We start from the raw sequence: 20,153 nt of genomic DNA on the forward strand, positions 1-20,153 counted from the left end.
GCCACACACACACACACATATCTATGTAGGTCACAGAGACAATAAATCCCATTTCACCTTCACTTCACCTCAATTATCAAACAAAAACTTGAGATGCTAGAGAGGCTTCAGCAACCATGACAAAGACATAAGCATACAGTACTTATGCTTGACATCTTACGTAAATCTTCACTCCCTTTTAATTACCTTTGGACCCTTTTACTTGTTTATCAAAAGTTTCTTTGAATGCTATCTTAGGGGGTCCCCTTTACTACTTAGCTCTTTGGACCCCCTGTACTATCCTAGCCCTTGGAACCCCTTTATTTTAGTCCTTGGACCCCCTGTGCTATCCTAGCCCTTGGAACCCCTTTATTTGAGTTCTTGGACCCCTTTACTATCTTAGTCCTTGAAACCCCTGTATTTTAGTCCTTGGACCCCCTGTGCTATCCTAGCCCTTGGAACCCCTTTATTTGAGTTCTTGGACCCCTTTACTATCTTAGTCCTTGAAACCCCTGTATTTTAGTCCTTGGACCCCCTGTGCCATCTTAGTCCTTGAAGCCCCTTTATATTAGTCCTTGGACCCCTTTACTATCTCAGCTCTTGTATCTTTTTCCAATATAAACATTTGCACCTTTTCCACAATCCTATCCATGGTATCCCCTTTACCATATTAGCCATTGTTTACCATATTATCCCTTGTATATCCTTCACAGTCCTTGCCTTTTACTATCTTAGCCGTTGGATACCCTTTACTATTTTAACACTTGGACCCCTTAACTATCATATCGCTACTATCCTGTGTACTATCCCAGCCCTTGGACCCCCTTTACAATCTTAGCTGTTCAACACCCTTGCCCCCAAAACAGAATGGACAAAACATAACGATAGACATAAGTATTTAAAACCCAACAGAATACTGTATTCAGCAGAATACACCCACAGCAACATTTGATGATCTAAGATGAATAACAGCAGTAATAAATTCAATTGGCAATTCAATTGACCACCATCATAAGATATCCTCCTTATAACACTCTGCCGTCTTGTCAGTCAAACCAGTTATTACCTGGGACATCTTACACCTAAGGTTTAATATATAAATGGTGGATATGATGGGATATTTTGATTTAATGCCTCATGATATGTCAAAACCATCACCTTTCACATTTTCAAAAATGGTAATCAAATAAAGTCATAAAAAATAACTGCGACTGATTCTCAAATTAATGTTTTGGGAAACTGGTGCAAATGACTTCATCTAAAATCAAATGCCTGAAGAGAAAAACAGGTTTAACACATCAACATTATAACATAAAGGTCTGAGAACCAAAAAACTTTTTGATATAAATCTTAAAATAGTACACAAACTTGCAATAAATCTAGGTTTGGCCGTGTTACATCACCAGTAAATAAAGATCATGTGTTGTCATATGTAAAACCCATGTTTCCAATTCAGTATCTGTTTCACACCTGTCAGGTAAATAAATATTCATTATGAATTTCTAGAAGAAGGCGTTGGAAGTGGGAGCTGAGCTCAACATATTTCTTTTCATTATATTTTCTCTTATAGACTGGTGACAAATGTATAATTTACATGAAATGACATGACATTATTATAAAGTTTGCAAAACAATGGCAACAAACAAACTGAACATCAAGGTGTTGCTCCCTTGTGGAAATATCTTACACTTCATAACAATTACTAACCTCACATATTGTACTTATTTATCACTTATCAAGTGACATACACTTCCTACTCTGCTGACAAACAAAATCCTTAAGCTTGAGGGTAAAAGAGTAAATGTTACCCTGAATCTGACCTGGATCTGAAATCCTTTACAGTTGCAGCAAACCCTGGGTTTAAACTCACACGAGGCCCTCCAGACCATATTCTATCTCCAAGATGGAGTAAAAAAAAATTTATTCATCACAAGCAAACAGTCAAAATGACAACCAAGTTCATTATATGCATTTCTGTGAAAAGAATTTTCAACTTCTCTTGCAGGACATTTAAAGTAAGCTAAGATAACCTTTCCATTTACTTTCCTGACTATCTGAACATTAACATTCAAACCTGATTTCTACCCAAATCTATTGATCACCTTTAAGTACAATAACATGCATATAACAGATTTACATGTTGAGAAACAATTTTGTAACATTTCATGGTCAAAGCTAAACATGAATATGACAGCACAGCAACTCAAATAAGTTCTTTCAAATGAACTTATGATTCAGAAAAGGGATATTTACATTCAAAAACTTCTATGCCCTGTAATACATAGGGCAACTAGCAAGATACTTAATAAAACTAAAATATATACATATACAGGCTACAAAAATAGATACAATATGTTAAAACATCAAACCAAAGCAAGATATGTCAAAAAAGTCACAACGCAAGTAAATGTTGACAATGTAATGAAATATTGGTTGAAGAGAATATTGATGATTGGTGTTATGTGTGGCTATACTACAATGAGTTTAAAATAACTTAGTGAAAACGATAAAACAGAACAGATCTCCATTTTAATATATTTTTGATCAATTTTGAGGGCTTGAATTTGTAAGCAGTACCAGCATTTGAAGAGAATATGGTTTCAGGAAGCTTAAAGTTATCACAAATATCTACAGGTGTCCTAATAGCCAAAAGAGAGAGTATAGTTTTCCACTGAATAGGATTGCGGGAATTAGAACGTTGATCAATATTGTACCAACCAGTCTTAGAAACAAAACCACGATGAAAGCCAGAAGCACCAAAATGGTGATGATGCTTGCTCAGTATTGTCTCAATCCAGTAACAGTCATTATTGTGGATGTTGATCAGTATTTGGGCAGGGTCATGCAGGGGCGGATACAGCTTTTTGAGAAAGAGGGTGTGCACACTTCATTTTCACGAGGATTTCAATGTTCATTTATTAAACTTTCAGGACAAAGTGCACACCCCTGCATCCCCCCTCTCGATCCGCCTATGATCTGGTTTAATAAGTAGTGAAAAATCATCATTTTATTGCAGTGGTTTCCAGAAAGATGACATACTGCTTTTACAGTGTTTTTGAATCTCATAATCCAGTTACAGATGCTCCACCTCTCCCCTTAAAGTAGTTCAGTGATAGACAGATCTTTGTGTCATAGAACATTTCTCTGACACTCACACAAAAAGAGTCAGCATGGGTGGTACAGACAGATCATAATCAGATTAATCCGAGAATCGAACCCATGACAAGGGGAAGTTATTGGATGCAACATCGTAATGGAAGTCTGGAAGACAAGAAATGTATTCTACAGAAATGGGCAGATAACTCTAGCTGTTCCCAAGAGCGACATTAGCTCTTGGCTGTCATAATTTACATTGGTGTGACTTTGTGTAGAGCTGAAATTATCGGTATCAGTATGACATCATGAATTATATATTACTTGTATGTTTTCCTCAGTCAGAGAAGTCAGATTCAGGAATGAGTACAAATATTTCAATCTTGGGCTTTTTCAAATTCATTTAAATCCCAAACATATTGTCAACATCTTTTTAATTTTGGTAATGGAATGGCTCAATACAGTACAAATATCAGTGTTAATACCATATCAAAGTTTTGTTAGTACTTTCATACTAAAACTATGTACACTTAATACCTATAGCACTATACTGAATATAGAAATCAGTGAAACATGCAAATACAAAGTTGTGGTTATAAAGCATAACAGTAAGTGAGTTTTGTTTTATGCGGCTTTTAGCAATATTCCAGCAATATCACGGCAGGGAACACCAGAAATGGGCTTCACACATTGTATCCATGTGGGGAATCGAACTCAGGTCTTCAGCGTAATGAACGAATGCTTTAACCATTAGGCTATCCCACTGCCCCACATTGCGATTTAACATGTCCTACATATGTTATATTTGGGATTAAACTTTTCAGTAAAGATTCCAGCACTGTGTATTTACATTGCCATGTCTTGTTGTAGGCCTTTGTCCGTCATTTACTGGATTCTTACTGTTGTGATCTCTCAGCTACAAACAGTCACAGCTTGGGGTGATACTTTAACCTGTTCAGCTCATCTTCAAATGACAGATATGTGTATATTTGTTGCTCTAACATAAAATACTCACTTATTCCACATAACCCACACATATGGTCACAGTCTTTTAATTCATGATTTTATACAACTTCTTTATTATTAGTTACAATATCAAGCTCATTTTTCATATTTCTCTATCAAACACATTCCTAAACTTATCACATAGTATGTTTAAGAGTGAGTGAGTGAGTATGGTTTAAAGCCACTTTATCAATATTCCAGCAATATCACAGCAGGGGAGACCAGAAATGGGCTTCACACATAGTACCCATGAGGGGAATGGAACCCGGGTCTTCGGGGTGACAAGTCAACGCTTTAACCAGTTGGCCACCGCGTTTAAGAATGCAAATAATAGTAATTTCATTTTCAGGAACATATTAATTATCAGTTGCCATAGTGATAATCAGTCCAAACTGTTAAACATCTTCAACCACTGAAATTCCATCAAAACATCCTGCATACATTGCGACATACATAAAAATATTCATTCAAGAAGTAATTTTTTAACACGTCATATGTACAAACTTGAGATTCTAACTGAAACAAAGTGGCTCAAATTTCTACAAAAGCAGCAAAGTAATAAGGCAGATATTTTATTATCTACAAAAGTAAAATGACTGACATCATACTGAAACGGAATCTACAAAATAAAACAATGGAAGTTCCCAACTTGGTATCTTGATGCCATACACAATCAGATATAGTCAAGTGTTCTCCACATTTGGTCCTCTTGCACACAGCTCATTGTCAATACCAAACACCCTTCATCTAAGGTAAAACAATATGAAACTTGAAAAAATACTGCAAAACCTTTCATAATAGTACTCCTGTATTATACAGCCCTTCAACACCCTACTGACATATTACAACCCCTTGATACCATGACTCCTCTTAAGCCTTCAATAAAATGAATGAGTATTCTTACACATTGGGACTAGCTGTGACCTGATTGAGAAGTGAGTGAGTGAGTATGATGTCACATCATTTTTTAGTGGTATCCAGTCAGTATCACAGTTGGGACACCAGACATGATTTTTACACGTTGTACCCATGAAGGTAATTGAACCTGTGCCTTCAATGTGATAAGCAAATGCTTTAGCTTCTGATCTTCCTAACAAGCCCAGTTTGAGGAGTGAATACATGACTGACTGACTGAGTTTGGTTTTACGCCGCTTTTAGCAATATTCCAGCAACATCACGGCGGGGGACACCAGAAATGGGCTTCACACATTGTACCCATGTGGGGATTCGAACCTGGGTCTTCGGGTGATGAGCCAACGCTTTAACCACTAGGCTACCCCACCGCCCGAGTGAATAAATGAGATTATGACAACAGGCAGTGAAACCATGTCAGCCAGTGACGTATTCTGGACTGGACAAACCCGTGGTCAGTGTTGTGACAACTAATGAAACCCTTCAGGGTGAGGTCACAGTGGAGAGTTGGTCTTCCAAGGTCACCCTCATTCTCTTCCCACAGAGGTTACTTGTCATATCTTCCTACGAACATCTGTTCTAATACGGCCCTTTCATGGTGCGAGTGTTCAGGATTCGTGATTGGTTGCAATCAGATTTAGTTGTGCAATCAGCGACGTTATTTCAAAAATGATCATTCGCAAGGCCTCGGTAATTTCCGTATGCTTCAGGAAAACTAGAACCTCTTCCCCTGCGCGATGCGCAAACATTTCTTCTAGACAGAACTCTGTCATATAATGGAGGATCAATGGCATCTCCATCGCCTCTCGTTGACAATGGACAAGCTAGCCATTAAATGATTAAATGTCCTGTGTGTCACATCAACACAAGTCCCCCGCAGAGGAGGGATATTTGTGGCCCCATAATTGCTTGCATTAGTCAAGTTGGATCTAAGTCTATGTAACATATGTTCTGATTGGATAGAAAGAAGGGAGATCATTCGTGTTGCGATTTTTTGCCGCTAGGGGATTTTACGAGAACCGGGAAATATAGCCGTATTACAACAGAGGTTTGTAGGAAGATATGACAAGTAACCTCTGTGGGAAGTGATTGGGTCACCCTTGGTTATATGCTTTATTGAACAGTACAGCAGTTGTCCCATTTGATTATGATAATAGACATGGAACATCCAAAGAATCAGATCAGACACTTCTGTGAGCATTAGCACCGGCATGGTGCTGACATTCCACAGACTGGCAAATCAAACACAGGATACTTAAACTTGATACTACTTGAAACAACTCTGAACAAAAGACATTTCTCCACAAGCCACATATCAACTTGGTGTCACTTGGTGTCAGTACTGAATATGTAGAGTGCACACATTGACTCTAGCTTTGGCTCTGATCCCAGAGAACTCTTCAATAGTGCTGAGAGAACAATGACCAAAAACTTGTGGCAAACCTGGAATTTCAAGACCCCAGAACCTGATACTGCTAAGGGACACAACTGAGGATACTGTGGCATCTGTACCGACTCAGCCACCTGTGCCCCTCCAAACCCATCTGTGTGGTACTGTTTCACATCACATCACCAATCTACTCAGGAAGTTTGGTTTGAGAAATGGTTTTAATAAAAGGTAACCAAGAATACTACAAATGATTTCCATCCCCCTGAATTAAATATTTCATATATTTGTACATATACATATCTTTCATCTAAGAAAGTTGCAAAATCTAGCTTTGTATAACATATTCATTCTGAAATTTAACTGAAAATCTAATGATATAATGCATCAGTTTGTTGTCTTCATGTAGTCCTTTCACCTTGTTCAGAGACTCGAAGGATTGGATAAACAAATATAATTACAAAGTGGGTGATTTGTGAATGATTGTATATGTAGCTTAAAGCCACAAAAGCTACATATACAGTGTAAAGAATTGCACTGCAAGACATTTTTTTCAATGACACAGCAACATAACAGGCTGCTTGCCTCTCCATGTACGTCGCAAACACTACAGTTTCAGTGAAATGTTATTGTGCGCCATTGTGGTAGGAAATAACTTGTTCAGGTCATCAGTAGGGGCTGGTGATATCACGCAAATAGAAGCTGATATCACATCATGTTGATGTCTTGATCGCTGTTTGACATGGCTCCAAAAGTATGTTAACATCATGGTAACGCCATGTTAATGATACAATCTGTAAATGATATCATTGCCACATCTCAGTGATACACATCAACCTGATATTATTTGATGGCAATTGATATCATGTTATCAGTGTTTAACTGTTGTCATCCTGATATCAAGTTATTGTACCCATATCACCTGTAAGTCTAAATGGTGATACATACTGTTATTATAATGAGAGCATCAATATCACAATGATGACACCAGATATCCTGTTCATAGATTCTCAACACGACATTTACAACACTTGATATCGCATTGATCACACTTAATAAAGTTTCTTCTCAAAGCAGTACATCAAATTCCTCCAGGATTATCCACACACAGCCTTTACATCAACCACTAGGAAGCAGCTTCAACATCCAATCGGAATGCTCGGTATATATGACAGCGCCACCTAGTCTACACACAGTCCTCCATAGACATCAACAATGGATTCACATACTCAAAGCCGTCAAACTCCGATTGATCAATCTTGTCAATCACTTTTCTGAAAATTAAAAAAAGGTTTTACTATAAAAATACTTATTCAGAAACATTACTGATTATGATGATGATAATGGACTCTGGATCTTTGTTTGATTGGCATTCCCGAAGTCGGTGAGACAATAATATAGCATACAACTTTATGGATAACAAATTCTTGTTTATTGCACAGAGTGAATAAATGAGTGCATGATAAGTAAGAAGGGGTTTATGCCGCTTTCAGCAATATTCAAGCAATATCAGAGCAGGGAACACCAGAAATGGGCTTCACACATTGTACCCATGTGGGGAATCGAACCTGTGTCTTCTGCATGACCAGCGATCGCTTTAACCACTAGGCTACTTCACCGCCTTGTTTATTGCATAGAGCAATGTTTCAGTGTGGATTCTTACACCATTATCAAATGTAAATCTGCTGTTATTTCTTTGATCAAATATTCATACCATCTACTGAGTGAGTGCAGTTTTGTAAGTAATCCAAATAAAAATATTTCAGCTCACCAGCCATGTGACTTTCTTTTGGACAGTTTTGCATTTCTGCTCAATGTTACTTCTCTGATATATGCATCAATAACAGATCAATATGTAGTTAATGATTATCAGTGTCTATGATCTGCATCAATAGCCAGCTCAAGCCTCTAGGCTACCTAACCCATTCAAACCCTGTCAGTAATTAATCGCCTCAACTCACGGGTCATCGGGTGTGAGTTGAACAGGCTCGTTGGTGAAGGCAGGGTCGAAGTGTTCCAGGTCCCGGTCCGACTTGATGACAGGTTTGTACGGGGGAGCAATCTGCTTCCTTTCCATCATGTCCCAGTCAATGGAACGGAAGAATGGATGAGACTGGATGTCTGCAAACCCGGTCTGGGGGTGGCACCCGAGCCGTTCCTTTGGGCTCTGAAGTAACAAAATATCAAGAATGGAATGTTTCCTGATCATCCCATGTTTAAAGCTAGGCATCCATGTTACATAAGCCTCTTAGTGCTGACTTCCGATATCACCTTACAAGGATGTCCTTACGAGGACGTCCTTGCGACATGTTTTATGTCCGTTCATAATCGTATTCCTTTCATAATCCCCTATAAAGATAAGGATGAATTTACAATCCATGTCTGCTATGTTCTCAATGTGTTACTGTTGAAACTCTGTTGTTATTCTGTTGTTGTGATTCTAGAGGAACATAATATCAAGAATATTCATGTTTGAAGCTAGGCATCCATGTCACATAAGCCTGTTAGTGCTACAACTTTCTAACCAATACAACCTTGTCAGGATGACCAAGCAACATGTATAATGACTGACTCACGCAGACATCATATTCCCGTAACAATCCTCTCTATAGATCATGACAAATTTACAATCCCTGTCAACTATTTTCTCAATGTGTTACTGTATCTATGCATCAATGTCATCTAAGGGTCTTAGTGCTATGACTTCCTGGCCCATATGACCTTGTCAGGATGTCCCAACGACATGCTTTATGACAGTTTCACGAAGACATTGTATTCAATTCATAATCCCCTTAAAGATACAGCTGAATTTACAATCCATGCCTGCTATTTTCTCAATGTGTTACACCCGTGAAGGTCTGGGTTAGAATTGATCTTCAGTAACCCATGCTTGTCGTAAGAGGCGACTAACAGGATCGGGTGGTCAGGCTTGCTGACTTGGTTGACACATGTCATCGGTTCCCAAATGCGCAGATCGATGCTCATGGTCCAGACTCAATTATTTACAGACGGCCGCCATACAGCTGGCATACTGCTGAGTACAGCGTAAAACTAAACTCACTCACTCACTCACTCACTCAATGTGCTACTGTTTATGAAACTCTATAGACGTGAATCAAATTTCTGGTCTGATGACACATCAATGTTTTGTTTTAGCATACATAGTGTAGATCATGACCCTCTTACAATTATTCACATATTCACAAGGAGACATGAATTTAGTTCATAGTGAGTGAGTGAGTGAGTATGGTTTTATGCCGCTTTTAGCAATATTCCAGCAATATCTCGGCGGGGAAACACCAGAAATGGACTTCACATATTGTACCCATGTGGGGAATATACCCGTGCCTTCGGCGTGATCGGCGTGATGAGCGAACACTTTAACCACAAGGCTACCCCACTGTCCCCACCGCCCCCAGTTCATAGTGAGTTTAAACACATATCATTATGATTGAAAAAAACAGGGACATTTTAAACATACCAAGAGAGTGCTCTGGAAATGTGATAACAACATCTTGTTTTTTAATGCAATGTAGATAACATTCATACCTTGTTAAGGAATCCCTTCAGGACAGATGCAGCCTTCACTGACAGGGAGCGAGGGATTCTGATTGTCTTCTCAAGAATAACTGAAAACATACAACACGTAATTCACAGCCACAAAAGAAGGCAAGGATGCTTTAAGTCTGTAAATATAGTTTGAAATACATATTTGATAAAGAAACTCCTTGTTTCTGTAAACACAGAATGCCATATGTTGAATTAATAAAGAAACTATTTTTATCTGTAAATATAGCATTATGTAACTGTTTCAAAATATTTTAATTTACAAGTTTTTATTGAACTGACAATCTGCATGCTTAACTACAAAAATGTGGGAATATATTTCAGGCAAACCTCCTCACACTGAAAACAAGTATCTAAAACAAATGGCCTCATTTTGAAATGAAGTCATCACAAAGGACATGTCAAATTGATATGACAAACATGGAGATCAAAATCGGAAGAAAGGTGAAGGTGAAAGCCTCACTCTGGAATAAGTAGTCCTCTGTATTCTGGTCAGGGTTGTCAGCATTACCGACAACATCAAATGGCGATCGTCCTGCTAACATCTCAAACATCAAGACTCCTAGAGCCCACCAATCTACACTGAAATCTGTAACAGCCACACAGAGCAACATGTTAGAACTATTGTAACTATGTCCACTCATAGGAGATTCTGGGTTAGAACTGGTCCCTGTCAACACAAGCTGGTCACAAGAGGTGACTTGGTTCTTTGTCTTTGTGAGTGAGTTTGGTTTTACACCGCTTTTAGCAATATTCCAGCAATACCATGGCGGAGGATACCAGAAATGGGCTTCACACATTATATCCGTGTGGGGAATCAAACCTGGGTATTCTGAGTGATGAACAAACGCCTTAACCACCTGGGTACCCCACCACCCTGTATGTCTTTGTAACTCCAAGGATGGGACCTTGCACATAATATCAATCACTGGATTGTTTGGTCCCAACATTATATGCTATCAACCACATCATTAAGACTGACCATCAGTGCCTCTTGTGACCAATATCGGTTGTAGGGGACCTTTTCTAACTGCATGAAACATTTCAACAAATAGCAAGAGTTCATTTGTAATGAGACAACATGAAATGACACAGTTAGTTTTGGGTGACTGTCAGCTGATAGTTTTGTCCATTTTCCAAGACCATGAGTCGAGCTATAACACTGAGTAATATCACTCCTGGATCAGTAATCAGTAAGCATGGTGAGGGACAATGAAACTAAATCAACCATGGTCTGCCAGAGGGCTTCAGAGCTACAGATAACTTTTTGGGTCATTGAGTTATGTACTCACTTGTGTTCATCTCAATTGGGTATCCTAATTTTCCTTTGAGTAAACAAATAAATTGAATACATCACATTCAAACTCAATTGGGTATTTTGCCATTTTCAATTTATTGTAAAAATATAACAAAGCTTAAATGTTCGTTTACGTGCTTGTACTTGTATTTGATCTCTAATATGAGAAACAATAAGAAAGACTGCAAGTCATGTGTGGAAATAGAATCTCTCAATATACCTCAGTTATTTGATCTGTCCTCAGTAATCTCTATCAGATTTTTGTGTGTACACATGTAAGATCAAGTTTATTGAGTATGTACAAAAGTACAAGCGTATTTGTACGCAATAGACTTAATAGGAATTGAGTTTTCACAAAAATATTTGCGTAATATACGCAGATACGCAGCTTATCTATACCTCTGGGGCTTCATTCATTGAACACATGTAGAGAACAAACCCAGACCTTCAAAGAGATCTCGGGTCATGAGTGAGTGCAAACTTAACTCAAATTGGTTTCTGTTATCAGTGAGAGTTGGCCTTCTAGCATCACAAGTATTATTAATTCTAACCATGCAATCACCAAATCATCCAATGCTAAAACAATGGATTTATTCTTAGTGTCTTATTTTGCCACAGGAATGAATCATAAAATAAAGTCATAAATATATAATAAAAACGAAATGTGCTAAGATGGTAAAATGCTGTGCCTTGAACATAAGCAGGATGGAAAAAGCATTTGATGAATGATAATTACAAACATTTCACAGGAAGGCTGCAGTAGCTGACATCACTAACAGGAATCCTTCTAGCACAAATTTGAAGGTACAAAGGATCTTAATGTATCCAGATGCAAAAACATATTTGATGACACATAACTAAACAGAGAGTGAGTGAGTGATTGCAGTGTTGTATTGTCAGCAATATTTCAGCTATGCAAAAACTCTTTAAGACAAAAGTTGGATCTCTGAATCAGTTTTAGTAGATTTTGGTCACATGTATATTCTAAATGGACAATCATTAGCTGAGCTTTGTAGACCAAACAGAACTGTGCTAGACACAGGCTTTGAACATATGGCTAAAGTAGCTGCCATTATGTGGCCCATTGGATTAAATTATGAGACTAAACAAAATTTAAATTTAAAATTGACTTTTATTAGATTACATTATGAGACTTAACTTTACTCACTCTTAAGATTAGTGGCTGTGACTGTAATAATTGTGACATTACAGAAACAATAACATAGGTTGCCGACCAGGGGCAATGAACTTGTGGCTAAAGTAGCTGCCTGTTAATAGCCATTTACTTGATTACATTTTGAGACTTAAACTTTTACTTTACTCAATCTTCAACTGGGGGCTGAGTCACTGTATATATTGTGATATTAACACAGACATTATCAGAAACAGGTTGCCAACTAGTGATTGATGGCATGACCAACAATCAGTGGGCACAGGTCATGCACCATCCAATAGTGATTAGTCAACTCTCGTGACAAGCATGGATACTGGACAATTTGCTCAAGGAATAACCATACATTTCTTTCCATACCATTTGCAATCAAACAAGAAAAATCAAAGAAACTAACCTAAATTACATTCAGCTTTATTTGTGCTTTGGTTTCACCTCAAGACAACATGCTACGAGTGTTACATAACACCTAACAGTCAATAGTCACATTCACAAGAGATTAGTTGTGAGTGAGTATGGTCGATTTCAACAGTTATCATGGTGATTCAAGAAGAAGGCCCCAAAAGACTTAGTACCATTTTGGACAAATAAACAGTCTCAGTAAGTGTAGCACTCTCACTGTCTATGTTAAAATGTAGGTATAAGGAACATTGTGGCATTACAATTGTTCTGTGACACAGGGCACAGGTATGGTGCTGACAAACCATAAAGTTTCATAATTAAACTGTGAATCTGGAAATCAAACCTAAGCTTGGTCTTTACATCCTAGCACAACAAAGGGAGGCAACTTGTTTCACAGAATTATGATGTATTAGATCACTGGACAACATGCACTTGTCAAGGGAATAATCGTGTGTCAGATTCAAACTTTAAGCATTACCAAAGCTGTAAGAAGATGGAACATTGTCATTAATCATTCAAAGAAGCACTAGAATAAGGAAACCTGCCAAGAACATTCTTGACTGACTTTAAACAATCAGAGTAATAAGATTTGTCTGTATTATCATTAATACTAATGTGGAATAACAAAACCTATGAGCACTGGTATAGCACTGATGGACCAAGGATCGGAAATCCAATCAGAAATTCAAACCGACAATCCGCAAATCCTGGAATGACCAAGGGACATAACTCTGAACAGAGAAATATGGCACCTTGAACATATACTATCCATACTTAACAGACATGATGACCATGGAGGAACATATTGCAGCCTGGCAATCCTCAAAGAAGACTCTCTGAAGGTACCAATAAACATATCAAAGATGCAACTTGGCAGCTGCATCTGTCAAACATCACATGCTCTTGCCTTGCCACCCCTATAGAAAGCAGTTATGAAGGTGCCAGTATACACATTAAAGATGAAACTAGGAAACTGCATCAATCAAAATTTGGAAAAATTAGTCTTTCCATTTACTTTTCAATTGTTTTGAAATTTTGAAGTTCTAAAAAAGACAAAGGTTGTGTAAACAATAAAACATGCTTCATTAGTATACAAAGAGAAATTATTCTGTATCAGTTCTAGAGTGCTACAAGTAATTACACATTCTTGTTTAATAGAAACATTATTCAGATAGGAATGATGACAAAAAATGTGATGAAACAAGCAGGAATAACAAGGCATATGAATGGCTGACACCAAGCTTAATTCTGATTGGATAATGGTTTTGCATTCACTCTACTTTGTCTAACAACTTCAAGACATGTTGTCAGAATTTCACCATTTGTCAAGTAGTCAAAGTCTTTTCAAATTTTTTCTTAAAACTTGTGGTTCATTTTGTGGTTTCATGTTTGATTTTAGGTTTAATTTTACCAGAAGGCCAGACAAATTCAATTACATGTTCAATTGCAGATTCACAATTGTTTCCAATAAGAGTCCTGTATTAAATATTCTGCAATACTTTGTTGGATAAGAAATCTTGTCAAAAAATGTAAAATGTAAAATTAGAATGGGGTTTTAGATCTGTAAATTTCCAGCTAAATATAATAAACAAATAGATGTTAGTCAAAATAACAAACTCTGATGACACATTGCATTAACTGATCTTAATTACCTAATTTTGATAATAGATTTAATATTAATTGATTCAAAAGTATTTAGCTGGCATTACTGATATCCTTGAATATTCATTTTATTATTTAATTATATTACCTCCAGTCAAACATTTCAAAGGAAAAATTCAAAACGATAGATGTAATTTAAATTTGCCTGGCCATAAAGTTGGCTGTCTATAATGATGATGACAGGTTCAAAATTAGGTGGACATAGTTCAGGCCTGTAAAATATTGACGACCTGTTTAGTACATATGTCTCAAGTACAACCCCAAAAAAATATGAAGTTGTCAAACAAGTTTTGTACAATCTGAACACTATTTATCACACAGTATTTCTCAATACCGTAATCCTCTCCCCGTAGAACCTCCGGTGCTATGTAGTTTGGAGTTCCGCAGAATGTGTTAGTCCGGTCACCCGGCCACAATCCTTCCTACGATACGCAAAATCAAGAAAACACACATTGAATACCTTTGCCATCGAACTAAACACGACAGCTGCTTGATAATGGATGATGCCATTACCATGGAAGGGGTGCACAACCTGTTACCCCCTTCTGCAAATGGACTGAAATGAAAGTTATTCTATCTAATAACTTTGATGGAGTTTAGATTAAAATGAAATAGATTTGTACCTGCAAAATAATTAGTAATTAAATACTGGTCAGGAAAATATAGTCTAGGCAGATAACAAATGTCCCAAGTCAATCTAAACTCCACCAAAGAACCAACAAGCATTCATAGGAAGGGGCTGTCTGTATGAATTCATTTCTCAAAACCTATTATCAGGCAATGCAAAATAGTGAACTGGTCCTAACAACTGTTCAGCTGTTTATCGTGCAGTAAACTTTGGACATAATGAAGCTGTCATGCCAGAAAAAAAAAAAGAAAAATTCCCCTGTATGGGGTTGTAGTGAGTGAGTGAGTTTAGTTTTACTCCACTTTAAGCAATATTCCAGCAATATCACCGCGAGGGACACCAGAAATGGGCTTCACACATTGTACCCAGGTGGGGAATCGAACCCGGGTCTTCGGTGTGATGAGTGAACGCCTTAACCACTAGGTTACCCCACCGACCCCATGTGGGGTTGTTGCAAACAGACTGAGCTGAAGCTGAACTGCGATCATAGCTGCAACATTGCATCACGATTCTGAGCCTCCTGTACTATCTTTAACTATCAATAGCTATCAATTTTTAAACTTTAAAAACCTAATATTCAAAATAGACAGAACTACAACATGGAGACCCACAAGTACATGTGTGATACTGAGGGAACAACTGTCATAATCAGGCCCAGAACAGGTAGGATGCTGTCAGAATGTTTTCATAATGTGACACATACTGAATTCTAACCTTAATTAATCTTCATGATTCAACTTGTGAAAACTCTGATGACAGACAGAAAACTTCAGCAAAGCAAATGTTCATGCAATTCATTACATCCAAACTTCCCGCATTTTCATAGATATAGACCCTGACAATGTTATTCTTCAATTGTTCTATTCATACAGACAACCCCGTCCATCAACCAGGCATCAAATGAAAGACGAGAATGTTTCGCGCCCAGGACACACGTACCATATTCCTCGCCTCGTAGTATTTCTGGTGCAATATAGTTTGGCGTGCCGCAAAATGTCCCTGTGGTATCTCCTGGGCCCAGCCCCTCCTGATGTTGTGAGAATGTCAGTGAATCAACACATACATGTCATGCATGGGGGAACGCCATCTCATTTAAAACCACATATTCTACTCTGATGCGATCCTCAAAAGTGAGTATGGCTTTGTACAACTTGTAGCACTATTCCAATAATATCACAGGGGGGACACCAGAAGAGGGCTTCAAACATTTCACCCATGTGGAACATCAAACCTGATCTCAAGTCTTAGGCATGACAAGCAAACGCTTTAACCACTAGGCTACCCACCACCCATCTAAATGAAGTTCACAAGGGTTTCTGAGCCAATAAGATGTGGGTTTTCTAAATCAAACTGGTGACATTAATTACCACCAAGAACTTCAAATTTAAATTTGGACAAATACAAAGCCGCAAAATACTTCAATATTCCTTCAATAATACTCCCATTTTGGTGAAGATACCATTGTGCTAAGAAATGACACATTGTCAAAAATATCCACAACAAAATAATCATCATAATGGTGCAGCCTCAACTTTTGGAACTTATCATTTTGTTTGTTTTCAAGATCGTATATCCTGTCCTGAATGTGATAGAGGCCATGACACTGATTCAAAACTCTGATGGAAGATCTTCCTGCACAGAGGTATCATATGAGAGTAAAGGTTGTGATTTTAATGAGATGGGGGAACTCCCACTGGGATAATCTCAGGGTTGTAGAAGAGTAGTGTTGCTCTCTCTATGTGCATACCATTATTGACAACACATTTTAGTGCTAAGGCTCACATAACACATGCCTTTATGAAATTCAGACTGCTGCTACTGCTAGTGGATCCTTGAACATAAACTGTTGTTATCTCGATCCCATAGGTTTAGAATTGTAACTCAAAACACGTCATACTTGCCAATGTTTTGTTCATGACAGCAGTTTAAGCACTGTGGCCATTGTGTAGACTATTCATAACAGACAAACGATAGATGTAAATTGAATATCTTTTCTATCATTTGCTACTTTGCACTTCACCTATCATAGTTCTAAATGATAAATATACCAAAGTGAGTGAGTGGGTTTTATGCTGCATTTAGCAATATTCATGTATATCAGGGCAGGGGACACCAGAAATGGGCTTCACACATTGTACCCATGTGGGGAATGGAACCTCGGCATATGCCGTGATGAGCAAACACCTTTACCACTGGGCTACCCCACCACCCCAGTCATACTAAAGGGCATGGAGTGGTACCAAGGCTTATTTCAGCAGTCTTAGCACCACAAACATGATATCACCTTTATTTTAACATGGAATGGCTTTCAAAGGTTACATCAATCCATATCATTGGGGTATAATGCCCTCCAGGACAGCCAAGCTAGTGAGGTGAGGTGAGGTGAGATTGGGTTTAACGTCGTGCTTGAGAATATTTCGCTCATATGACGACGTGCATGCGTGTGTATGTGTATGTTTGCTGCTTGTACTAGCCCAGACATAAGCTGGTTTTATAGTGCGAGCCCACTGAGATACCATGCCGCAGTGAAGCATGAATACCCCGCTTAGACACACTATACTGACTCCCGAGCCGACCAGTCCTTGTTGTACCCATTAATGCCGGGCGCCAGGCAGGGACCAACAAGTACCATATTTTAACGTCTTATGGTATGACGCGGGCGGGGATCGAACCCGCGACCTTCCGCTCTCCGGGCGTACGCTCTAACGACTACACCACGGAGGCGGTTAGCCAAGCTAGTAACCAGGGTAGCGTTTCTAAGTATTCTGGGTACCTAACCTCAACCTTGCAATAGACTTGATGGTGTTCGTGCAACAAGCACCCATGCTGTTTAGGTCCTATAGAATACATGGATCTATGACACAGACACTAGATTACAGGACTGAATGCACAATGACAATGACATGATTCATTCATGCAGATGAAACAGCATTGGTACATGAAACATTTCTCTAATGAACTTTAAGAAATCAACACATTCAAGTATAATCATTGCATAATTTTTGGCCGGAATATCTAGATATCTCAAACAATTATTCTTTTATTTCATGGCATCATATTTACATGAATGTAGTACCACTATATCTCACAAGACAGTATAGTATCAGACATTGATGAATTTAGAAATATTATTGAATGTTTACAAGTACAAATCAAAAGACAAACTCTTTTAAAAGCATTTGTTTTTCATGTTCTGTTTTTAACAAATATAAAATTTAAATATATAATTAACTTTCTCATGTAAGCTAAAGGCTGCCATAGATACATAACTAACAATACAAAAAGAATAGTATAGCAGCATAGTGTTTCAATCAAATATCAATAATTATTCTTGCAATGATATTCCCTTTTTTGAAACAAGAAATTCAGTGCTAGACATTTAGAGCAGGGATGCCAAACCCAAAGTGTTGCAAATAATAGTTTCAAGGATCAAAATTAGTAGTTTGACCATAAAATTAATAGTCAACTAAATACCTAAGATCATGATCGAATCTGAGAAAGATAATATGACACTTATCAAGAGTGAAGCTTTAATTTCACATACCTCCAACAGCAGATTTCCAAATCATGAGCATTACATTTCTTCTTCTCCTCTTTTTGGCGAAAATGTATTTAATCGACGTCAATATATGTTTTTGTCTATATATCCGAATTTTAATTAAATTTCTTCAAATTTCGTAGAATTTCTAGTGCATTCGTATTGGCATAGTTTGGGGCTAAAATTCATAGCAACTACGATAAAATTGTAGAGCTTGGCATCTCTGTTAGAGGATGGATACTCAAGATCTTCTACTGTTTTTGTATGAAAGGTATAAATCTGTAACTTTAAAGGTTATAACAAGAACGCCTTTCACGCTTAATTCCAAGACTGTCAGTAATTTGAATTTCAATGGCAGCCCTAGCACACAAAGATATTTATACAACAACTGACATGATGGAGGGGGTAGAAGTCTGCTACATACCTTGCACATGCCGTAGTCAGTCAGTTTGATGTGGCCTTCAGCATCTAGCAGCACATTGTCCAGCTTCAGATCTCGGTACACTATCCCTGAATTCAGAAGTCAGCAAGTGAGTATGGCTTTTCACCACATTTAACAATATTCGAGTAATATCATGGTGGGAAACTTGAGAAATTTACTTCAAACGTTATACCTGTATCGGGAATCCAACCCAGGGCCCCGTTTCATAAAGGTCTCGTAAGCTTAAGATCTCGTAACTTTTCTCGTAGCATTCGTACCTCTATACTGTAACATAGGAGCTACGAATGCTACGAGAAAAGTTACGAGATCTTAGGCTTACGAGAGCTTTGTGAAATGGGGCCCAGGTCTACAACATTACGAGTGTGTACTTTAACCACTAGGCTCCCCCATATAGCCCCATATACACAGTGTGTTCCAGTTAGCGATGAATTGAATTTGACATTTTAGAATAGCCTTTACTAAGATTCAGCTCAGTCACCAATAAACAAGCTATTTGACTGTGTTGAATAATAAATAGTTTCTGACAGGCAATCCGGGGGTAGGAGTAGACTAATGGTTAAAGCGTCGACTCATCATGCTGACGACCCGGGTTCGAATCCCCACATGGGCGCAATTAGTGAAGCTCATTTATGGTGTCCCCCGCCGTGATATTGCTGGAATATTGCTAAAAGCGGCGTAAAACCAAACTCACTCACTCACTCACTGACAGGCAGTCCAGTGACTGATATTGTGAACAATTATCCAAGCCACACTCCATTAACCAAGTCACCCGGCCTGATCTATGAAACAGTTTGTCACCTTTAAGACCAGCATTGGTTGGGTGGGACTAATCTGAACCAGAATTCCAAGATGCACCTTTGAAAAGAGGTTTATTTATGTCACTTCCAGTCAGATACCAGATATTTACCACTTACGTGAAACTGTGACAAGGAAAAATAATATATCATAACAGGAGCCATTTTTGGAGCTGAGTGAGTGAGTATGGCTTTTAGCAATATTCCAGCAATATTACGGCGGGAGACACCAGAAATGGGCTTCACACATTGTACCCATGTGGGGAATCGAACCCG

At 38.1% G+C, this 20,153-nt stretch overlaps 1 protein-coding gene across 4 annotated transcripts in view; it reads right to left on the bottom strand.

Moving 5' to 3' along the window:
• Window positions 1-4,057: 4,057 nt before the first annotated feature.
• LOC124260911 (protein kinase C iota type-like) overlaps window positions 4,058-20,153 on the bottom strand; it is a 28,164-nt gene continuing 12,068 nt past the window's right edge. For 2 of the 4 annotated variants that reach the window (XM_046695234.1, XM_046695232.1), the window contains 6 exons: window positions 19,066-19,151; window positions 16,043-16,130; window positions 10,407-10,532; window positions 9,926-10,005; window positions 8,338-8,543; window positions 6,579-7,650 (listed from right to left, as the gene is read on the bottom strand). In XM_046695234.1, coding sequence (XP_046551190.1) covers window positions 7,563-7,650; window positions 8,338-8,543; window positions 9,926-10,005; window positions 10,407-10,532; window positions 16,043-16,130; window positions 19,066-19,151 — 674 coding nt within the window. In that variant the 3' untranslated portion in view covers window positions 6,579-7,562. Of the gene's footprint in view, window positions 4,070-6,578; window positions 7,651-8,337; window positions 8,544-9,925; window positions 10,006-10,406; window positions 10,533-14,809; window positions 14,898-16,042; window positions 16,131-19,065; window positions 19,152-20,153 lie in introns of those variants that run through there. The other 2 variants (XR_006894214.1, XM_046695233.1) reach the window with 2 other exon arrangements.

The sequence above is a fragment of the Haliotis rubra genome, unplaced genomic scaffold (genome assembly GCF_003918875.1).
Source record: "Haliotis rubra isolate DU_JTF1 unplaced genomic scaffold, ASM391887v1 Scf780, whole genome shotgun sequence".
Lineage (NCBI taxonomy): Eukaryota > Metazoa > Mollusca > Gastropoda > Lepetellida > Haliotidae > Haliotis > Haliotis rubra.